The 20,692-nt window shown below is 42.3% G+C and overlaps 1 protein-coding gene across 1 annotated transcript in view; it reads right to left on the reverse strand.

Moving 5' to 3' along the window:
- nell1 (neural EGFL like 1) overlaps positions 1–20,692 on the reverse strand; it is a 242,836-nt gene that overhangs the window by 197,010 nt on the left and 25,134 nt on the right. Inside the window, exon 3 of the mRNA XM_022748050.1 lies at positions 15,075–15,225. Within this exon, the coding sequence (XP_022603771.1) occupies positions 15,075–15,225 (151 nt within the window). The remainder of the gene's footprint in view (positions 1–15,074; positions 15,226–20,692) is intronic.

The raw sequence follows: 20,692 nt of genomic DNA on the forward strand, positions 1-20,692 counted from the left end.
TCTGATATTTAAAAGACTAAATAATAAATAAAAAACTACATGAAACACTGAAGTTCTGCTGAAAATTTCACTGATGATATTATTTTTCAGTCGCTGTTTATTAGGCCCTTATTGAGTAAAGTTAACAACTTGACCCGAAGGGGGCGCTTAGTTAAAGTTCAGAGTATCCAATGTTGAAAGGCTTCTTTCTCTCTGGAGCGGGGTTAGTGAATAAAATGCGACTGTTGTGTAGAAGGAGATCACTAAAATCAGTCTGATCCACAAAGTCTATTCAAAATCCGGCAGTTTTGTTTTCCAGACACATATCATCAACAGGACAGTTCTTCAAGGGCAAATTGAGCTGATTGTATCAGTAAAATTATCCTCTGGGGATCGTGAATATTGATACAAAATTTCATAAAAGTCTGGGCCAATTTTTTAGACAGACTAACCATTCAAATATCCAACATCATCTTGGGGTTTCACTGCTGTCTCTGTTTAACACAACAATATATTTACACAATAAAAAGCTAGTTATTAAACTATGAAAATTAAATGTCATTTAGTCTCACAGGCAATCCCCCTGTCGCTGTGGTCTGGTAAAACACACAGTCAAATTGGCAGAGTACAATGATTTGTTGATCCCATATTTATTAAAAAAGGGCCACCATCATCCTAACCTCTGAACACACATTGTAATTTAATTCCCCAGCCGACACACATAACAACAACGTGTACACACGAGGAAGATGATGCTTGAACAAACAACAACTGAGGTGACTGCTCAGTGCGAGCTTTCAGAGATATTTCTGTCTCAGTTTCACCCACCATCCTCACTTTGTGGTATGACTGCAGGCGTTCGACCTGCAGCTCGTCTCCGCACCGCGTGCGCTCTTGTTCTCCACCCTCATCAGCCACGCCGAAGTAAGAGCCAGCCAGCCGCAGACAGCTGCAGCCCGAGCGCCGCAGGCAAACAGTCATGACATTTCAGCCCCCCTGCAGCTGCAAATGACCCCCAACACTGGAACCACTGGACCCCCAGCGCACACACAAAATGTACTGTATACGGTGAACACACCTCTAACACATACATTCATACAGAACCTTGCTAGAACTTCACCTGTCCCAACATATTCAGGCACAAAAACACACATACAAACACACCCACACACACACACAGGGATCAAGCCCATTCAATACCAAAGCTCAACAGCTCTCATGCATATTTATGGGAAGGGAGAGTGGACCCACTCCACAGAATATCAATCAAGGCTGTGGGGCAGCAGATTTATCCATCTTTCTATTTGGGAAACGAATGAAACTGAGAAAAACTCATAAGAAAACACAACACGCCAAACCCGTAAGAGCTCAAACACACCGTACTGTAGGATAAAATATCAGGACATGATTTTCAGGTATACACGAGAACTAAGATACCTTATCTACAGCTCAAGGACATGATATGATAGTGTGAGTGCTACAGTATAGCCTCTGCATACGAGATAGAGTCCACCACTTTCACTGGATTCACCAAAGGAATTGCTGAGATCTCTGAATGAGACAACATCACTACAAAAAAAAAGAAACATGAGCAGTCAGACGATTAGATGGGTTGGAAACGAGCCAAACAACAGTTTAGATTATCTAAACTATCTAACGATCCCTCATTGCACAGACTGTGTGCACAGCTACTGTAAGGCACAGTACAGCAAATTAAGGGTGAATGGAGAGGCTAGTCTGTAAACTGATGGATGTTTACTACATGAAGTGCGGATAATTTTATTTTTCGTTTTTCTCTTCCATGCACTAACTTTGGCTAATATGGAGGTTTGTTTGTATTTGAGATGATTTTGTTTTTCCTGACCTGTCATACAGCGTTTTAGCAACATGGCTCTGTTCCCAGATCTCAGCAACTATGGTACCTTGGTGACTACAGCGGTACTCTAACCACCCTACCCTACATGAAAGACGCGCCATTGCTGTGGTGATTGTTTGTGTTGAGTACCGTTGCAAACCAAATCGCCCCTCACGGACAATAAAGGCTTTCTAATCTAATCTAATGTAATATCAGTAGGGGGGCAATACCTTTTCACAGGTAATCCGACCACAGCATTGTGGGATTGGAGCTGTGATGTCACGTCACGCTGCAGTGAGATTGTACACTTCACACTACTGCGGATTTTAAATGTTCATTTAACCAAAACTGCAGGTAACGTGTTGGTGAAATGTCTGTAAACAGGTCCAGCTGTCTATCGTTGACAATGGACAATAGACAGCTGGACCTGTAGCCCACATTGATCAATACTGAGAAGCAGAGGGAAAGCCCTGTGATCGTGGTTTTACACCAAGCTCTTGCTTCACCAGTCTTTGAAAAATATTCTGTAACGCTTGCAATAGGAGGAGGAGGAGGGAGGGGACGAGAGAGAGATAACTGCCTCTCTTTCATATTGAAGTATATAGCCTATTCTCAGCAAGCATTTTATTAGGAACACCCGTACACCTGCTAATTCATGCAATTATCCAATCAGCCATTCATGTGGCAGCGGTGCAATGCATAAAATCAGCAGACTGATTCCACCATAAAGAAAAAGAAAGAGAAAAGACAAAGGAGATGGGGGGGGTTGATGTGTTCAGTAAAAGGAGCTCAAACCTTTCCACAGAGCTAATGATGGCTCATCAGCCCCCCACACAGCAGACTGTGTTAATACAAAAACAATTATCACACAGTAAATTAACAAGCATCACAGGGAAGTGTTTTTCTACAATGTTAAATTGCATTTGCACGCACTGAGCAGTCGCTGCTTACTTAGCAACACGTATCTGTGAAAGAGAGAGAGAGAGAGAGAGAGAGAGAGAGAGAGAGAGAGAGAGAGAGAGAGAGAGAGAGGTAGAGAGGTAGAGTCAGTGTGGGTACGGCTGGCCAGTTCAGCTGTCTCTGTACAGCATGTCATCGCTATAAAATTAAATGAATACATCACTCTGTGGCTGCGCAGGGCACCGACCTGACAGCTCGTCTCCATCATGCTGCAGGAGACAGAGCTGCTGATACTTGTCAGCTGGAGAAGAATCATTTGCACCAAACGAGGAGTAAAACGAGACTGAGAGCTCTCCAGCTTCACGTCTTCCACTGATGGAAGCCTCCTCGGGGCTGCGAGAGGCCCAGAATCACTAAACGAGCAGAAACACTGTTATCCTGATTTGACTCATGAAATAATCATCAAAGGCATTAACTCCACTTCACGGTGAGCGTTTATTTTATGAAGCATTTAGTGGTATCTATTGTATCCCTGCACTACAGCATATTTAATGAAGGGGAATAATCTATTGGCAGGCAGTCCATTTGTAATGAATAGTGCGGCCTGACAGACAGTAAAAATGATATATCTGTTTTGGTGCTTCTCTCCACAGAATATAAACAATGAGCCTTATCGCCGATTAAAAGGCTGTCTTTCCATTGCTGATCCTTTCATAACCAGCATTTTAAAAAGCCGCTTCTTTTTTTACTAATGATGACCGCATGGATCTAACAGACCCCTAATGTGAGCATCCACTGCTTTCAAATAAAAAAAAATAAAAAAAAATCATCTTTGCATATCAAAGAAACAGAAACATTTTTTGGCCAGCAGTGGTGGAGGGAGATGGGGCCATGATTAGAATGTGTTTAAATTCAATGTGATAACTTAACAGCTGGGAACGTCTATATTTTCTGAACAAAGATGCACTTGAAAAGAAGTGGCTCATCTATGAGCTCAGATCAAAGCAGAAGAATAAAAATCTAACCCAATAATTGCTGGTTAAAGAATTTGTTTAGGTTTTTATGTTCCATAGCTGCAGATATGTTATAGGTTAAGGGACAGACAGACATATGCAGTGAGAGCATTGCTTTGTACTAAGGTAAGTGCCATTTACATGCTTACAATTCAATCTGGATCACCTCAACATTCAGTTAAACAATGGCCCAGAACACAGTGGATAGGAGAATATTGAAGGCTGCAAAGGACACAGCGCCTGTGTCCTACAAACTTGGATCAAAACAAGCTCCACTTGCTACACTGGGAGCATCCTTTCAAAAAGGCAAAAGGCTTTGTTGGCCAGTATATGATGTTCTCGCTGTAGGAATGTAGACTTGAGAGGACAAAAGCCCCTGAACTGGGACACAGCCTTAGATTTCCTTTTCATTTCTAATAAAATACACCACAGTTGTCAAGGAAAAGAAAAATGCTGGAAAAAAGGTTTCTGTGTATTTCCAGGGGTCTTAGTTTAACTGTGTGACTACATATTAATCATAACTGGTATATTCTCTGCTCTGGCTCCACAGTATTCTACATGTACACTTCAGTAAGCCCTTGCCAGCTCTTACTTCAGTCTGATTTAAAAAAAAAATAAAATAAAGATAATAAATAAATAAATAAATAAAAACATCCCAAAGCACATGTACTATACAACTGAACATGCTTTAGCCATTTGTTAACATTTTGGGTGAGATATAGCTCCTGCTCCTGTAAGCCACTTTGGACAAAAGCGTCTCCCAAATGACTGTAATATAATGTATACTGAACAAAAATATAGACGCAATACTTTTGTCTTTACTCCCATTTTTCATGAGTTGAAATAAAAGATTTATGATGTACGCAATTCCTGGAACCTTAAAAACATCCCAGTTCTTGCAGGGTGTGCGTAGTCACCAGGCATATCATCCGCTGAGCAGGTTTGAGATCTGCGCGTGTGCGACAGCATGTTCCACTTCCTGCCAATATCCACCAACTTTGCACCAATGAAGAGGAGCGGTCCACAATTCCTCCACAGGCCACAATCAACAACCCGATCAACTCAAACGAGATGCGTCGCACTGCACGAGGCAAACGGTGGTCACAACGGTGGCCGACTTGTTTTGTGATCCACGCCAGATCTTTAATGTCAACTCATGTAGTATTGTGAGGAGTAGTAGAACAGGTACTTTATATCATATCTTAAACCTAACACATTATTTAAATTCTGTATCTTCAAGCATTTCAGACTTTTATCATTTTTGTTTACTAATACTTATATGTATGCAGCAAGTTGTTCTAAAGCTTAATGAGATCTCTACATCCTACACCATGACAGTGTGATGCTCTCACAGCACTTACCACTCTTTCAACAGTTTTCACAGAAGTAATGGGAACATTATTTCCAGTAAGAGATGTGGCTGTTTAATTTTTCTAGCATAAATCATCTTTGGTGTGAGCAGCACAAATGAAATTTCAGTCACTTTTATTGTAATTGGGTGGAGGTAGACAGATGCGGCACCGTGCAAAGGTTTGAGGCACTTTTAGATGTTTAGATTCTTATTGATCACGCAACACCATCGAGGAGGCGTCTGATCGGTCCCGAATTCATTCTGCAGCATGACCCCAAACAGTCAGCCAGAGAAACACCTTCAGAGACGAGAAGAAGAAGGAGTTCTAAAACAGATGGTCTGGCCCCCACAGAGCCCTGATTTCTACATCATGGAGTCAGTCCGGGATCACATGAGGAGACAGAAGACATGGACACAGCCTGAATCCACAGAAGGGCTTTGGCAAGTTCTCCAAGATGCGTGGAACTGCCAAGTATATGGATTATTTTTGAAAGTATTCTTGCTTTACTTTTAGTGCCTTACATTTTAACATAGCACTGTATGTGAAAACCTGGAGAGATAACAAAAATATTTGTATGTTACTAGAGATGAGTGAGAAAATAGGTTTTTTTTTTTTGTTTGTTTTTTTTTGCTCTTTTGGGAATTTGGAGAAAACGGATCCCTCGTTACGCTTAGAGTTGGTTGTGCTGAACATTTCCCAATTGCACTGTAGATGAAAAGGTTGATTCCACTCTCATAACTGTCACACTTTAGAGCTATCGTATGTATTAGATTAAGATTGATTAGTTCTGAGTTGGTGTCGTAGGGACTGTGTTGTGTATTGTGAGTCTCATTGTGAGTATGAATGATATGGATGTGTATTAATGCATATGTTGCTATTGAAGTGTTGTCTATAAATTGAAGAGTAGCCACTGCTAAAATTTAAAAATTGGAAAAAATTACTTTGCAAGCTTCCAATTACTTCACACTGGAAGGAACTGAGCTACAGCAGTAGTAGTGGTTTCAGTTAGCTTGCTTGGTTAACTAAAGCTACTACTTTCTTTTACAGCGCCACAATCTCAACCAACGTTGTTGCTGTCAAACTTGGAAAATCTGTTCTCCTCTCTGCTGCTGTCACTTCAGTGCGTATTGCTGCACCCCCTCCACCCCTTTCACACCCAGTCTTCATATCCAGCACCAGGACGAGCTCATCAGAGTCTTCATCACATCCAGATCTCCAGCATCTCTTCTTCCCATTACCACCACCACCAGTGTCTAGACCCCCCGGGGGGTTTCCTATACTTCGCACAGCCTCACCGCCTTTTTCTAATATAACGACATCCTGATGGGATCTAATCACCAAAGACTCTCACATCTCTCACTTCTTTGGTTTCGCACACGACAGTAAAAGTCTATTCATTGACTAAATTTAGGTCTCTCCTGATTGAGATGAAGTTAAACGACAAGTTTAATTACACGTAGTTCACTACTCGCCAACACTGTACTTTAGATAGGCCTGTGGTCAGTGTTAATGTGATATGGACAAAGCAGAGCTGATGGAGCAGGTGCGATTGAAGGTTTTACAGCAGGTTTCTCATTAGCTGCAGAACTGAGACACAATTCAAGGCGAGTTATTACCAGTGATAACATTACTGTTTTCATAATGTGGGACATATGAAGAACGGTGCTAATTCTTATGCCTCTTTCCATTTTCTTCACAATATTAGAAATGCGCTGAGTTCAGGAAAGATCGTGAATCAATCTGCTGAGTAATAAATAAACAGCCAGCAGTGGCAAGGTTGCAGGCTGCATCTCCTGAGACGGGAGATTGTGGGCTGCGGATTGGTCTCAGGAGTGCGGTGACAGCTCTGGGAAGAAGCTGTTGAGGTGACAAGTGGTCTTCATCAAAATGCACTGGTGTCATCTGTAAGAAGAAAAGTTTTGGAAATGAATGGCTGCCGGAGAATGCTGCGTTGGCTGTATATCATCCTGAACTTATTCTTCACCCCCGTGTCATGCAGCTATTTTATGGAGGGCAGCTGACATCCAATTATCTGCTTAGTAGGGAGGTCAACACTCTGGAGCTTGTCCGTGGAATGGGAGGAGGAGGTGGTAAACCAGATACTACGATGGGAAAAATGCACCGATGCCCTCGGCTACTGACCTGGAAAATGTGACCAGGATTGATTGAGAGACATTGTGCTTCAGTTGTCACAGGAAGATTATCCTTGATGGGAGTTTCTGGATTTAGCAGACGCTCTCATCACGGAGGGTGATCGCAGATAGGTGTAACTTTCCCAACTGAGCCTGTTCTCGAGGTATATGGATCAACGGGGTGCGACGAGCAGAAGGAAATCAATTCTCATTTTCACAGTTTGGAGTGTTTTCAGTGTAACATTATTAGCAGCAAAGCTTTGTGCGAGGCAGAGGTCCACCAGGGATGAGGGTGATGCTGTTCAGTTTAAACAGCTCATAGACAGGCCTGAGGGTGCAGAGGAGAGAAGGAAGCAAATCCACAAGGGTGCTTCACACAAAAATTCAGCTCAGGAATAGTTTCCTCTGCATTTGTAACCCTGGTAGTGCTGATTTTGTAAAGGCCAGTGAGCTAACAAACTCACCTACTATCAGAGTGTAAATTAGTCGCCACCATGGACCAAGATGCCGTTCCCTTTAATCACCCTGAGAATTTACCTCCCAGAAGAGACAGGAAAACTCGAAAAAAAAAGAAAAAAAAAAAGCTAGTTAGTCTCTTAGTTACTGTCACACAGCTGAAAAATTACACACCACTGTTTATCGTACTGATGAACAGATGATCAACTGAATGTTGGAAAAAACCGAACCTGAGCAAATACTGTCATTCTGAGAGACTCTTCCCTTCTTCTATCTTCCTCCTCAGTCGCACAGAGGTACAAAGAGAAACGGCTTTAGTGACAGAATTAAATAAGTATTTATGTTGTTCACATTTCACAATTTATTGTCGAGTTATTTTTATGTAGTTCATTGCAATCATGTGAAAAATATCTTGGAAAAAGTCTTTGAAATGGGTACAGGTGAAATGCGCACCTCAAGACTATAGAAGTATCTATCTGTATTTTGATATCAGGACAGTGCTGCCATCACTCTCAATCAAACTGTAAAATAAGTCAGTGGTATTAGCCGCCCAAATGCTGAAAGACATTTTTGGGGATTCGGATGTTTTTCTGCCAGAAAGCCGTTTTTCAGCCGAGAGCCTGGTGAAGGTCTCTGGGGTCTGAAGACTGCTGGACAGGTGGAGGAGGTCTGGCTGTGTCTGGGTGTCGGGGGGGGTGGGGGGGGGGGCTGTCACTCAAACTAACACACTGGACGTTTCAGGGAAGTGTGGGCCAGGGTGAGTCTGATATTGCCTTTTTTTTCTTGCTAGGGAGCAAGCAGAGCCTTTGTCATGCTGTGAGAGTAATTTCTTTTTTCCTGTGGGCTTGATGTTCTTCTTGAGGTTCCTTTCCTGTAGGCCTATTCAGCAGATGTAGAGCTGCACCGGCTTCCTCACAGAAATGGAGGCAGCGACTGACCGAGCCAATGGTAGTGTAAAAGCTGTCTTGAGCGTACAGGAGCCTCTGATGTGGCCCAGTTCGAACGCCTTCACAATCTGTCCGTAAATTGCATCGTCTGAATGAATGAAGTGTTCCTTTAGTCTACCTTATATGAGGCACAGCTAACCAGTTACTGGCATTTTGCTCCTTTTATAAAGCTCCGGTAATCAATATATTTTTCATATGAGCAAGTTAGTAAGAGAGTTCCTGTTTTACAGCACATTTACTGTACGGTTCAGTGTCAGCGCTCATTAAACCTGTTTCTAGCAGCAGCAGCAGGCGGTTTTTTTTCTTCTTCTATCCACTCTGTGCTGCCTGCCCTGCTCCACATGGCAGACAAAGGCAGACACCAACTAGCTGGCAATGAAAGAGGGACACGTAGCTACTCAAGAGCCAGATCATTTTTCACAGGAGTGCAAACCAAACCAGAGCTAGAAAGGAGACTGAAAATGAGACAGAAAATCGACTCATAAATCGACGCTAACTTTGCTCCATGTTACGGTGCATATGACATCCACAGTTCCCATCACACTCCTGTCTCTCTCCTTGTCCCAGTATCCCTCTACGCTGTCTAATAAAGGCAATATGTCAAAAAAATTCTTTAAATAAGTGTTGCTCTGTGTCTCTCGGATATGCAAATAGGCAGCTTTGCTAAAAAAAAAACGTTATGGTCAAAATATATCGGCTGTGGGTGTGTCACATTCAGGTCGAGTTCTTCATCCGCTAAACTGCCCAAAAAAAAAAAAAAAAAAAAAAAAAACCCACACTCATATTCAAGTGTGCAGAGTTGGTGCTGTAAGTGTGGTGTACATGACCATTACCTATCCTATTAACAAGCAAGCAATTATATCCACCTTTGCCAAAATGGTTTTCACACACCAGCAAGAATGAGTGAGGAAAAACTAACCTATGTTAAAACATAACCTGCAGAACAAAGACTAATTCTGGGTAAGAATTTCTGCATTTTGGTCAGCCTGTGTTTGTTCACAAATTCAGAAGGACTGAGGGGAAGAAGGAATCATTCTTAGGCAGCATTTCTACTGTATTTTTATCTTTTTCTGTAGAGCAGATACAGTAGAGGAATAATCTGGAAACTGGTTTCTGACTGAGGTGAGAGGGCCCGCCTCATCCCTCACCCCTACTCCACAGGGGGAGATGAGGAGTTCAGGATCGAAGCCGGCAGGTTTCCTGTCTCTAGCATTCATGCGTAAATCCCTTATGATGGCACAACAAATTTTTAAAAATTCTGCAGATCAAGTTTAAGCAAAAAAAAAAACCAACACAAACAGATAGAGCAGAGATTCACTGCGGCTGCCCGGCACGGCACCAAACACCTGCCAGTTGATAAACAAACCAAACAAACCAAAGACTGCCAACATATTAACAATTTTGGCATATCATGATCATATTAATTTTTAGTAATATGTCATCCCACCTTTTTTTTCAAGGCTATCATATAGAGTATGTGTTAAGAGTCGGATGATGCGTGTTGGACTGCAGGAACACAAAACTACAAAAAAGAGATCCTTGCCTGGATAATAGAGATTATAGAAGTGAGTGAAATCTCCTGACACCTGACAGCTGTCCAGGACTGTGACATACATGACACCATATGCAGGTCCTGGATCTGGGGCTACATTTACATGTATTCAATTGGCCGATACGTTTGTCCAAAGCAATGTACAAATGAGGTACAATCAAGCAGCAATCTCTGGGGCTGAAAACTGAAGTCAACACGGAGGTGCAGTGCCTTGAACGACCACTAGAGGCTGGCTCCAAAAATGAGTCGATCCTCCATTAAAATGTCCAACTTTACAGCAGCATGTTTACAGCCTGGTCTCTTTAGCTAAATTCCTCCGTCATGACAACTCTTTGGGAGGTGAATTTTTTTTATAACTCACCTGTTTACATTTTATTATTTTATTAAAAGTCATACATAATTGAGGGCATGGCGTCTGTGAGTGACAGGTGGCTGAGTATATGATTGCCACAAACCGGCGTGCACCAAAGTCTCGGCTCCACACACGCCTCGACTCTTTGCCCAATTTTTGTATTAGCTGGGAGTTAGGCGGAGTCGGGCGCTGCCAATTTTAAATAAGTGTTGCTGTTGTGCTCATGTTCAACTAACTGCTCATATAAAAAGTTATTTTACACTGAGGGAAATATTGACTGTGTCCAACTTCCCCGTGCCTACTCATCAACAGTCCCAAACTTTTAGCACAAAGTCTAGTTTAACAAGTCCCTCTCTTCCATCACTGCGTGTGTTTTCAACTCCCACCACACGTTGACTTCAGCTCAGCATGTTTCCGTAAAAGAGAAGAACCTGTAAGTGCTTATGAGCTGAGGCACTGAGCGGAGGGAGACAGACCTGTGACAAAGGGCAGGCAGATGAACAGAGCAGCTGGAGGAGCTGGCTGAGCATCTTTAGTGTTTGAGTGCTCAGGTGGGAAGAGCAGCGGAGAGGCTGGGCTTTGAGTTACTTCATCACAGAGCGACTGCCACTTGCTGACAATGAGAGCGTTGCTGGGACCCACAAAACTGCTGGCTAGGCAGAAATGGTCCTTTTGTTCTATTCAGCCTAGTGGAGCAGCAATAAACCTTCCCTCCCATTCCCCAGTGCCGGGCACAAGAAGAATTTTTTTTTTTTTTTTTTTTTTTTAAGGAAAAAGCTTCTTCTGCTTTTGCGGCGCGTACCGAAAAATGCTTGCGTTGAAAAGACGTTTTCACTTTGAGGATGAGGAGAGCGGAGGATGAAAAAAGGGAGGAGAGAAGGATATTATCATATTGGAAAAGCCGAGCTGGCGGAGGAGGTGGGAGGGAGGAGAGGATTGATTGTGCTCAGAGAAAAATGAAGAAGTAAAGAAGGGACAGAGAGGGAATGTGTGATTAGATTTGGCCGGGTGGTAGAGCTAGTTGTCCGTTCGCTGGCTGAATGGGAGGCCTGTGTTATAATGGGAAAGAATGTGCATCAGGCGAGGGCTCTAATAGGGCCTTCAGAGAGGATTCAGAGGTTCACAACAAATCCTCAGTCACAATGGAGCACAGGTCGGCACTGAGCTGGTCAGGGCTCCGTCCATCTTGCCAAATTTAATTACACTCGCAGTGTGGCAGTCTGACTCACACAACACCTCAACGCAAAATAACTTTCAGCCTCCCACGACTCAGCGAGGTGAGATTTGCATCCGAATACCTCCTTTATGACTCTCAACAATGCACAATATTTGAAGTGACATGAAAGGTCTCGAAAATAAAATAAGTGACTGCAGGTTTATTCTGTTATACTTCTGAAATACATGTCAAAATATTCACTCTGGATTTCAGCTGTAATGTCACCAAAATTACAAGAGAAAGAAAAAGCTCATTTTCTATTTTATCCCCAGTGGGGCCTGGTAATACAGTTAAGTTTTAGTTTCATGTGCCGAGATTGAGAGATACCCACATTTGAAACATCTGCTGCCTCAACGGCGATGTCTCTTTCTCCAGAAACAGTATCCCATTACTCTGGATCATCCACAAATCTCACTGTAAACAGACACGTATAGATCCACAAATCCTCTTACGGAGAAGGTTACGGTGGGTGGATGGGTCAACAAAGATGACTTCTACCAAGAAGACAATTGTACACATCCCCGCCACTACAGCAAAGGTAAACGCTGGTTTCTTTTAAGCAGGTAGCAGTAAACAGTGTCCGTATGGCGACATTCCACCGGGGATAAAGTACAGACATATGTGTTGTTTTAATCTGGGAAAACAGACGCTTTCAAAGTGGACAGCCCTAACCCCGCCACTCATTTCTGAACAACAATCAAGTCTAACGACTGGGTGGGGGTGAGCGTGCCTGAGTGCCTTTAGTGCAACATTTGGTTAGTCCGAGCACTCCTCCGAGCTGCAGGTGCTGCACGGTGCATGTCATTGCGCCCGGAGGAGGAGGACAGTACAATCAACTAGCTCCATTTAGCCTCGCTGTTGTTTGGCCAGCCTGCTGTGCGACAATTATGCCTGCAGGTAATGTGAGAGAGAGCCAGATAGACACTGACAGAGAGAGAGAGAGAGAGAGAGAGAGAGGAAGGAAACTAAAAGGCAACTCTCAAGGTCACCTTTAAAGCACAGCAGGGGTCAATACATTTCTCTTCATAGAGTGGATAATGCAGTAGGTGCTTGAGGAGGAATGAGTTCACATACACACTAGTGAAGAAGAGAGACATATTCTATTATAAATCACAGTCCTGCATTCAAAACCGTATCTTAAAAGATGAAAATCAATTAAATGAAAAACCAATGAAAATATTTTTTACTTAAACATGTCTATATTGTGTGTTTTTTTTTTTTTTAATAATACAAGACATGTCATGAGTGAACTAAGCAGTCAACACCATGACTGAGTATTTCCACGTTGGAACTGCAGTGAACCAATGACAGTCTCCTAAAACCAGATTCAGACAGCCAGGGTTTCACATGTCAGATATCTAAGGGGACGGGTCTGTGCAGAGAGCCAGAGTTAACATTAGCACCACCACTGACACTGAGTCAGCCACTGCCACTTACAAGCTAACAAACAACGTAAACAAATAAAAGATGCTAACTGTGCTAACCTGCTGGTCGCTGATGAACAGACTCCTCACCTGACTCTGGGTCTGACTGAGGCTCAGACATGTGGCTGAGTCTCTCTGATGTTTCCTCCTCTAAGCATCTTGATACTCTCTGCTCTTTCACCTGTCAATCTAACACAAACAGAGGTGGTGGGCGGGCTCAAGGCCTGATCCAGATTTCTCAATGAGGAAGTAAGAGCAGATGAGCTTCAGACCCAGTTCTCTTCTTTTTGTCAATTGCTATGTGGGAAAACCATGTTAGACAAAATATTAATCATAGAGAGTATTTTTTTACTATTTTAAACATGTCTGCAGAGGAACTCTGAGAGTATGAAAAGTTAAAGTTCTTAAGATGCAAAACAGTCCAAGTCTTTCCACATTGCAATATTCGCTAATTATTGCTGACGAATCAACATGTAAGATCTAATATTGTAGTTGGTCGTTGGGTAGTTTAATATAAGCGCATTATAGAAAAGTCAGTGTAACACAATATCAAAGCTTCAGGTTTGCAGCTACTTCTGAAGTACTATAGCTTTCACTCAGCATGGCAGTCTCAGTCATGCTAAAGTATATCAACACTGTTTCCTAAAAATAACGTTTACCAATCTCTAACGTGTACTCAAACACGATTTGAAATGTATTTGCAATTGGATTATGTTTCCTATTAAGATAATGAGTTTATGTTGTTAATTTACAGCTGCTGTTAATAAATGTAGTGCTGCATCCATTCAAAAAAAATATGTTGCCTCTGAGCATAATCCAGCCGGCGATGATGTTTCCTAAAATCATATTTGCCTTTCCATTTTAGCTGTATAGACAATTCACAGTTTCTAGGAAATATGGCACCTCAGTCAAACATGTAGCTGCTTCTCACCGCAGAGGAACTGGTTGCTTTGTTAACTAGGTTTTAGGAGGACTAGCTTTCTTACTTGAGGGGCCCTCTACTTCACTCTCCCATTGTGTATGGTTTTGCCTTTGTCTTGACTTCAAGCAGGCAAGCAAGCACACACACACACACACACACACACACACACACACACACACACACACACACACACACACACACACACACACACACACACGCTTGCATGCTCACATTGTGTGTTTTACAGAAGTGAAAGCTTTTACCTTCAGAGGAATGGAGGAAAAAAATCAATGTTGCCTGCCCTTTTTAAAAACAATTCACGGTTGTACAGTTTCTCAGGGGGCTGGGGGAGAGCTCGCTGCTGCCACATGCTGAAGTCCTACACTCATCACATTCTGCAGCAACATTCAGTCCAGTGCAACAAATTCAATACGACTCATTGAAACAGTCAAGAAAACATTACCAATGTTCAAATCATTACTCAGGGAGAAAAAAAAAAAGATGTATACCTGCTTCTGTTCTCTGGCAGGTTCACAGCAGCTCAGGTACAAGGCCATGTGCTGTAGTTATCAGTGCAGCAGCCACAGCTAGATGCTGTTGGTCTGTTTGTGCAGCTCTATTCTACTCTTCTATCATCAGCATGCTTGCCATTGCTCAGTGCTTCATACTCATCTTGCAGACACAATACACGAAAGGTTATCTTTCTGCCCTGAGCATACAGGAGAAAACGCTGCATTATTCCATCCTTTGACTTTCCCTCCCATCACCTGCTGATTTACACTAACAGTGAAGTAATCTCACACTGATCTTCACTTTACTACACCTCATCAACAGCCGTCTGCAAACAGCTATGAGTAGGATGAAAATTCATCTCTGGGTTTAATTTAAAAATGAGAGCGGTTTGTAATCCGTGATGTAAAGTTGTGCTGAAAAGGAGCTGCGGGCCAAAATGAAGAGGATTAGAGATGGATTACCTGTGTTCTGACTCGTGGATGGAGAATATGACTCCCGACGTGGAGGACTTCTGCTGGATGGAGGCCAAGAAGGTAAACTCACTTTTACTTCTGAACAGCTGCACCACTTTCTCTGTGATGTGTGCCGGGGCGTGAACTGCTCTCCCAACATCTGAGGGGACAAAGAAAAGTGGAAAGAAATCATGAGCTTGTGTAAACTCTTTGCACAGGCGCTGCGCTGTCTGCCTCCTCTGCATGCACTTGCCGAAAGTGCAAGCAACACATTAAGTCAGTTAATCACATGGTGAAACACAAAGTAACACCTTTACACTTGGAAAACATATCTCATAAATCGGTTCGTCTGACAGTGTCTGTCTGAAAGAAAAACAATCTGTTGATGCCAACGGGCTTCATACACCGAACTAGGGCTTTTAAACTGCAGCAACATTTAGACAGTAAACTTTGTTTGACTGTGTGTTTGTGTATACTAAAGAGAACTTTATGCCCTCTTGAGGACACACAGATATAGGAAAATCATCAAAAATAAAGATCTGGCTGGCCAAAGCTCTCGCCCGCTGCTTTGTTCACTCCTAAATGATCCTTTCAAAGTATTACAGTTTCAGTCTTTGTAGTTTTGCCCATCATTTCTATCAGTTATGGCTACTTTCTACTCACCAAAGTAAATGCTGAGGTATGGAAAACTGCCACATCAACAACACAAGCAGTCTGACATTTAGACAAATAAAAGTTAAGCCAGCTCCAAAAAAAAAAAAAAAAATACTGGAGTTTTTTGTCTTGGTATCAAATCCACAATATCCAGCATTAACTAGAGCAGGTGGTATTTTTTGTATTAAAGCCTGAGTTTTAATATCGATTTCCTGCTTCTCACAGACAGTGTTTGTCATTTGTGTCAACACGCAATGAAAAGAACTAAAAGACGGTTATTGTGCAGATGATGATGGAAAAAATGTTACTGTGTTCAGGGACACCATAACACATGATAGATCCCTCGCACAACATCAAACACAGCTCGCTTCTTTAGACATTCCTTGAAAATGTGATGCAGTGAGTTTTTTTTTTTTCATTCTTTGTAACACAGCATCAGTTTTCACAAAGAGTGACGGCAACAAGTTGATTTCATGGTGTGTGAAATTTATATAAAACTAGCAGCTGGAAGGTAAGAACACATGGCATGCGATGGATAATTGTCTGCAGCAATTAAATTTACTCAGCTGTTTTTATTATGAGCAATGCTGGTGGCATTCCTGTTCACCACTTTGATTCAGACTGAAATCTCTCAACAACTATCAGATTGATTGACATAAAATTTTGCACAGACATTCATGGTCTCCGGAAGATGAATCCTACTGACTTTGGTGGTTTCCTGACTTTTTAGTATTAGGGCCACCATGAGGTTTGACATTTGTGATTTGAAATGTCTCAATAACTGGTGCATTATTGGATCGTTTACCATGAAATTTAGTAGCCAACAGGCATTCACTCATGCTAAAGTTAGCATTTAACTCAAAGCACTGCTTCCATGCCCACCACCAAAACTGCAAATACAGGGAATGTACAGGACAATCAAAATCAGTATATTTTAGCAAAAAACTACAAAAAGACAAAACAACCTTGCTGTTTCTAGGATTTGCTGACGGATATAGTCCTCACAAGTCTAGGAACATAAGCATGTTTTTGTATGTGAACACACACGTGAGAGAGGAAACCTGAGAAACTCGCAGCACTAACAGTAAACGTGTCTGAGCCTCCAGACCAGAGTACAGATAGGAACAAGAGGCTCCTGTGGCTCCACACTCACAGCTGTACAGGACAGAGAGTAAAATGGAGAGGAGCCTGTGGCTGTCTCAGCGCAGGGCTTTTAAATCTCCCCAGGGTGACAGTGGCCTGCCTGCCCTCACACTCAGCCTCCCTGCTGTCACAGCCCAGTCGATAGAGCGCCACTTCCCGCAGCATCCCCCGGTTCTCTAACATGCCGGCTCCCTGACCAGAATCTGTCATTAGATCATTCCTTCAAATCTGCAGAGACTCCGGCCTCATCTTTATGATGTGGAGATACTGTCAGATTTCAAGTGTTTGTTTGGGGTTTTTTTTTTAACATGACCTGACCAACAAGTTGAAAAAAGCAGCTATTTGTTGCACTTCAAGGAAAAAAAAAAAAAAAAGCTTTCCACTTTAATTCAATCCCATTTAAACTGCAGCTGCCGCCCCATGTGTATGTGTTTAATACAGTAAAGTTCACACTCTTAACAGCTATGATCAATACCAACAAATTGTAGCAACGAATCCAACTCAAAAGAAGCAGCAAACAAACCAAAGTAGACTCCTACTTCTGTGCACACGAGCTTGGCTGCAAATGAGAATGGGAGTTGAAATGGATTTTATCTGCAGTGATTAACTGCGCATCTCGCCTTCCTTTCAAAGTAGTGCCAAGGCTGGAAAATCCACGATTCAACTGGGTCACATGCGGAGAACTTTACTTTAGGTTCATGTTCTAACAAATTAACAATCCTTATACCTAAACAGCTAAAAAAAAAGGTGGTTTTTCATTGCTTTCCACAGTGACCGATATGAACATCATCTAATCTGATGTCCCTACTCACAGGACAACATGCCCGTGACCATGCGTGTTTTCTGAACCACCACCTCCATGAAATGTAGGTAGGAGACAAACACCGGTCTCTGATGCCAAAGTTAGACACTTCATGCACCCAAGGGAAGAGGAAGTCATCCATTGTGGCCTCCTCCTGAGAGGTTTTGTGGCATTATAATACATCACACTACTCCAGGCTGCGCTTCAGGGAGAAGAAAGTCATTATACGCATGACCGCTAGACATCTCTTTTCAGGAAAACATAGGTTAGGTTATTTAAACGAATGGCCAATGCTTGCTAAACTAAGTATTAAAAGACGGTAATTTGCTCTAATGCTGATATATATTTTCAGAGAGATCTTTAAATACAGAGCGAATAGTACAAAATTACAGTCAGCACTGTAAACACAACAATGTCATAGTATATAAAACAATTTCTACTACTGTCTATTTTTCTAACAATGTAGGACTTAAAGAGACTAGGCTTGGGTGATATCCAGAATTTAATATCTGGATACAGTCCAGCCCAAATACTGCAATATACGAAATTGTTCAAATAAAAGAAAACAAACTGAGTGCGATCACGCCCCAACAGTCCACCAACAATGATGCAACAAAAGTATGATGGAAGCAGAACTCCAACAGTCTCCACTGTACGGCAATCTCACGCTTGTAGACATAAACAAACCCATTTACAGTGACAGGAGGAAACAGGTAGAGCGGGAAGGTATGTCTCCCTGCAGACAAGATGAAGCTCAGCGTAGCAGGCAGCAGCCGTCTGTCGCCCCCCCCCCCCCCTCGATTTTACAGCTCATCACTTTAATCAGGAGCCTGGCGGGTCCTCCCCAGCTCGGTTAAGTCTTACAGATGCCCTCTCTAACTGGCAGTGAGGAAGAGGAGCTCAGCCGAGGGTCCGGAGAGACTTCACTCACCAAACGCTCAGCTAGTCGAGTCTGTGTGGACTTCTGTCCGGCCCGATATGAAAAACCCGTGTCACAGTGTCACAGCCAGATAAGCATATTACTGTACTATGCTTAAGTTTTTTGCCAAGGGCACAAAGTGAATCAGGCCATCAGTGTCCAGCAGGTCAGCTAATGGCAGGAAAATTTTCTACAAGCCTTCACTCTCCAGCTCACGGGGAGGAACATTACTGTACACCACCTCCTGCAGGTTTGTATGTTTGTGTGTGTGCAGTGCTTCAATACATATAATTAGGGATTGAGTGATATGACATCAGAATAATCTCAATCAAAAGGAAAAATTCAACACCATGGTTTTAAATAATCTATACTATCTTAAATCTTGATTAGCATGGCTGCAAACAAGCTGCCTTTCATAGAAATTCTCAGCTTTGAATGAAAAATATGGCTCCTTTCTGATGTTGGTAGGGGGCACCTACACTGAATGCAGGACCACGCTTGATTACATGTTTCAAATGTAAACTGAGAAAAGATCCTTTGCTGTTAAAGTGTTGCCATTTAACTGAGCCACAGTAATTACACCCTGTCCAAAGAGAGCCAACTATAGCTCTGAAAGTAGTGCACTGTAAATCACCACTTTCTATTGTAGCCTATGATACACGTCCAAAACACATATACCTATTGTTTACTACGTAAAATACCAAACAAATAACTATCACACTCACATTCCTCTGGATCAACAGGTCTCAGCTCCTGTACCTTAACCACTGTTGCTGTTTCTCTATAATGATGTGATGTGACTGGCGTCTCTAAAAGGACATGCTGCTCTGCAATGAGGTCAGAGGTGCTGCAATGCCAGCTACTCTCAAGTGCAGCAGAGAGAAGGAGGGAAGTGGTCTTTAGGACAAGAAAGTGGCACATGGCTAAGTGGCTACGCTGTTTTTAGACTGTACAGCGCTGAAGCAGAGGCAACAAGCACTTGAAATCCTACAGGTACAGATTTAAAGACAGAGAAAATGATAGGGCTGCAACTAACAGTTATTTTTTATGTTGTTGAGCAGTTTCCCGGAGCCCAAGGTTACGTCTTCAAATAATTTGTTTTTTCCAACCGACAGTTCAAAACCATAAAATATTAAATTCAGGATTATATAAAAGAGAAAAGCAGCAAATCCCGGGGGGAGGGGGGTGCTCAGTTTCAGAACCACTTGAGTTTGCAGGCCTGGTACTCATGACAAAGCTTTTTAACCATGAATAACAATGACGTCTGAATCAGTACATGGTCAGTGTACAGACTGGACGAAGGAAACGGTACATGCACGTACACAGCTCCACAAACACACTCTATACTCAGGCGTTAGATCAAAGAGCGTCTCAGTGCACTGTACAGCTAGTTTGGCTGTCTCTGTTGGACAGTAGTCATATGTTTACAGTCCCAGCAGCAGCACAGTCGCCATCACTGGCAGCTGCTCAGAGGCTGCTGGGCTCTGGTTACAGCAAGGAACAAGATTAAAAGGTACAAGAAGAGAAGAATAACACATCAAAGTTTCCTGGCGTCAGTTGCAGCCAATTAACTAAACCCACAAGAGATAACTAGTTGGCAGGTGACACACAAGATAAAAGCTGATTTTCACTGACCAACACAGCTCTGTGATTCCTTCCTCCGGGAAGATGCTGCTCACAGAGCCCAGATTTGCCATCATCCATCCATATACTGTATCTATCCATCCATCCATCCATCCATCCATCCATCCATCCATCCATCCATCCATGTACCCAGCAGACAGGACTTTTTCTCTGGCCCGTCTTAGTCTTAATAATAATGCAGATGATCAGATAACCTGGTTTGAATCTGAATGTCACAAATAATCGTCAAACTTTAAACAAAGTAACAAGGCACTGTACACGTCAAGAAGACAACGCATAAAATCAGATAGAAAGCAAAGTAAGAAATTAAATAAACTACAAATGAAATAACATATAAGAAATATTAGAAAAGAAGGAATAAAAAGTAGGGTTCATACATTCATAAAAAGGCTTAAAAAAGATGTTTTAACTAGTGAAAGTAGATCATGTTTTCCGCTGCTTCATATCCACATGTTCTCCCTAAGG

Source organism: Seriola dumerili, unplaced genomic scaffold, assembly GCF_002260705.1.
Source record: "Seriola dumerili isolate Sdu_G_001 unplaced genomic scaffold, Sdu_1.0 BDQW01000011.1, whole genome shotgun sequence".
Lineage (NCBI taxonomy): Eukaryota > Metazoa > Chordata > Actinopteri > Carangiformes > Carangidae > Seriola > Seriola dumerili.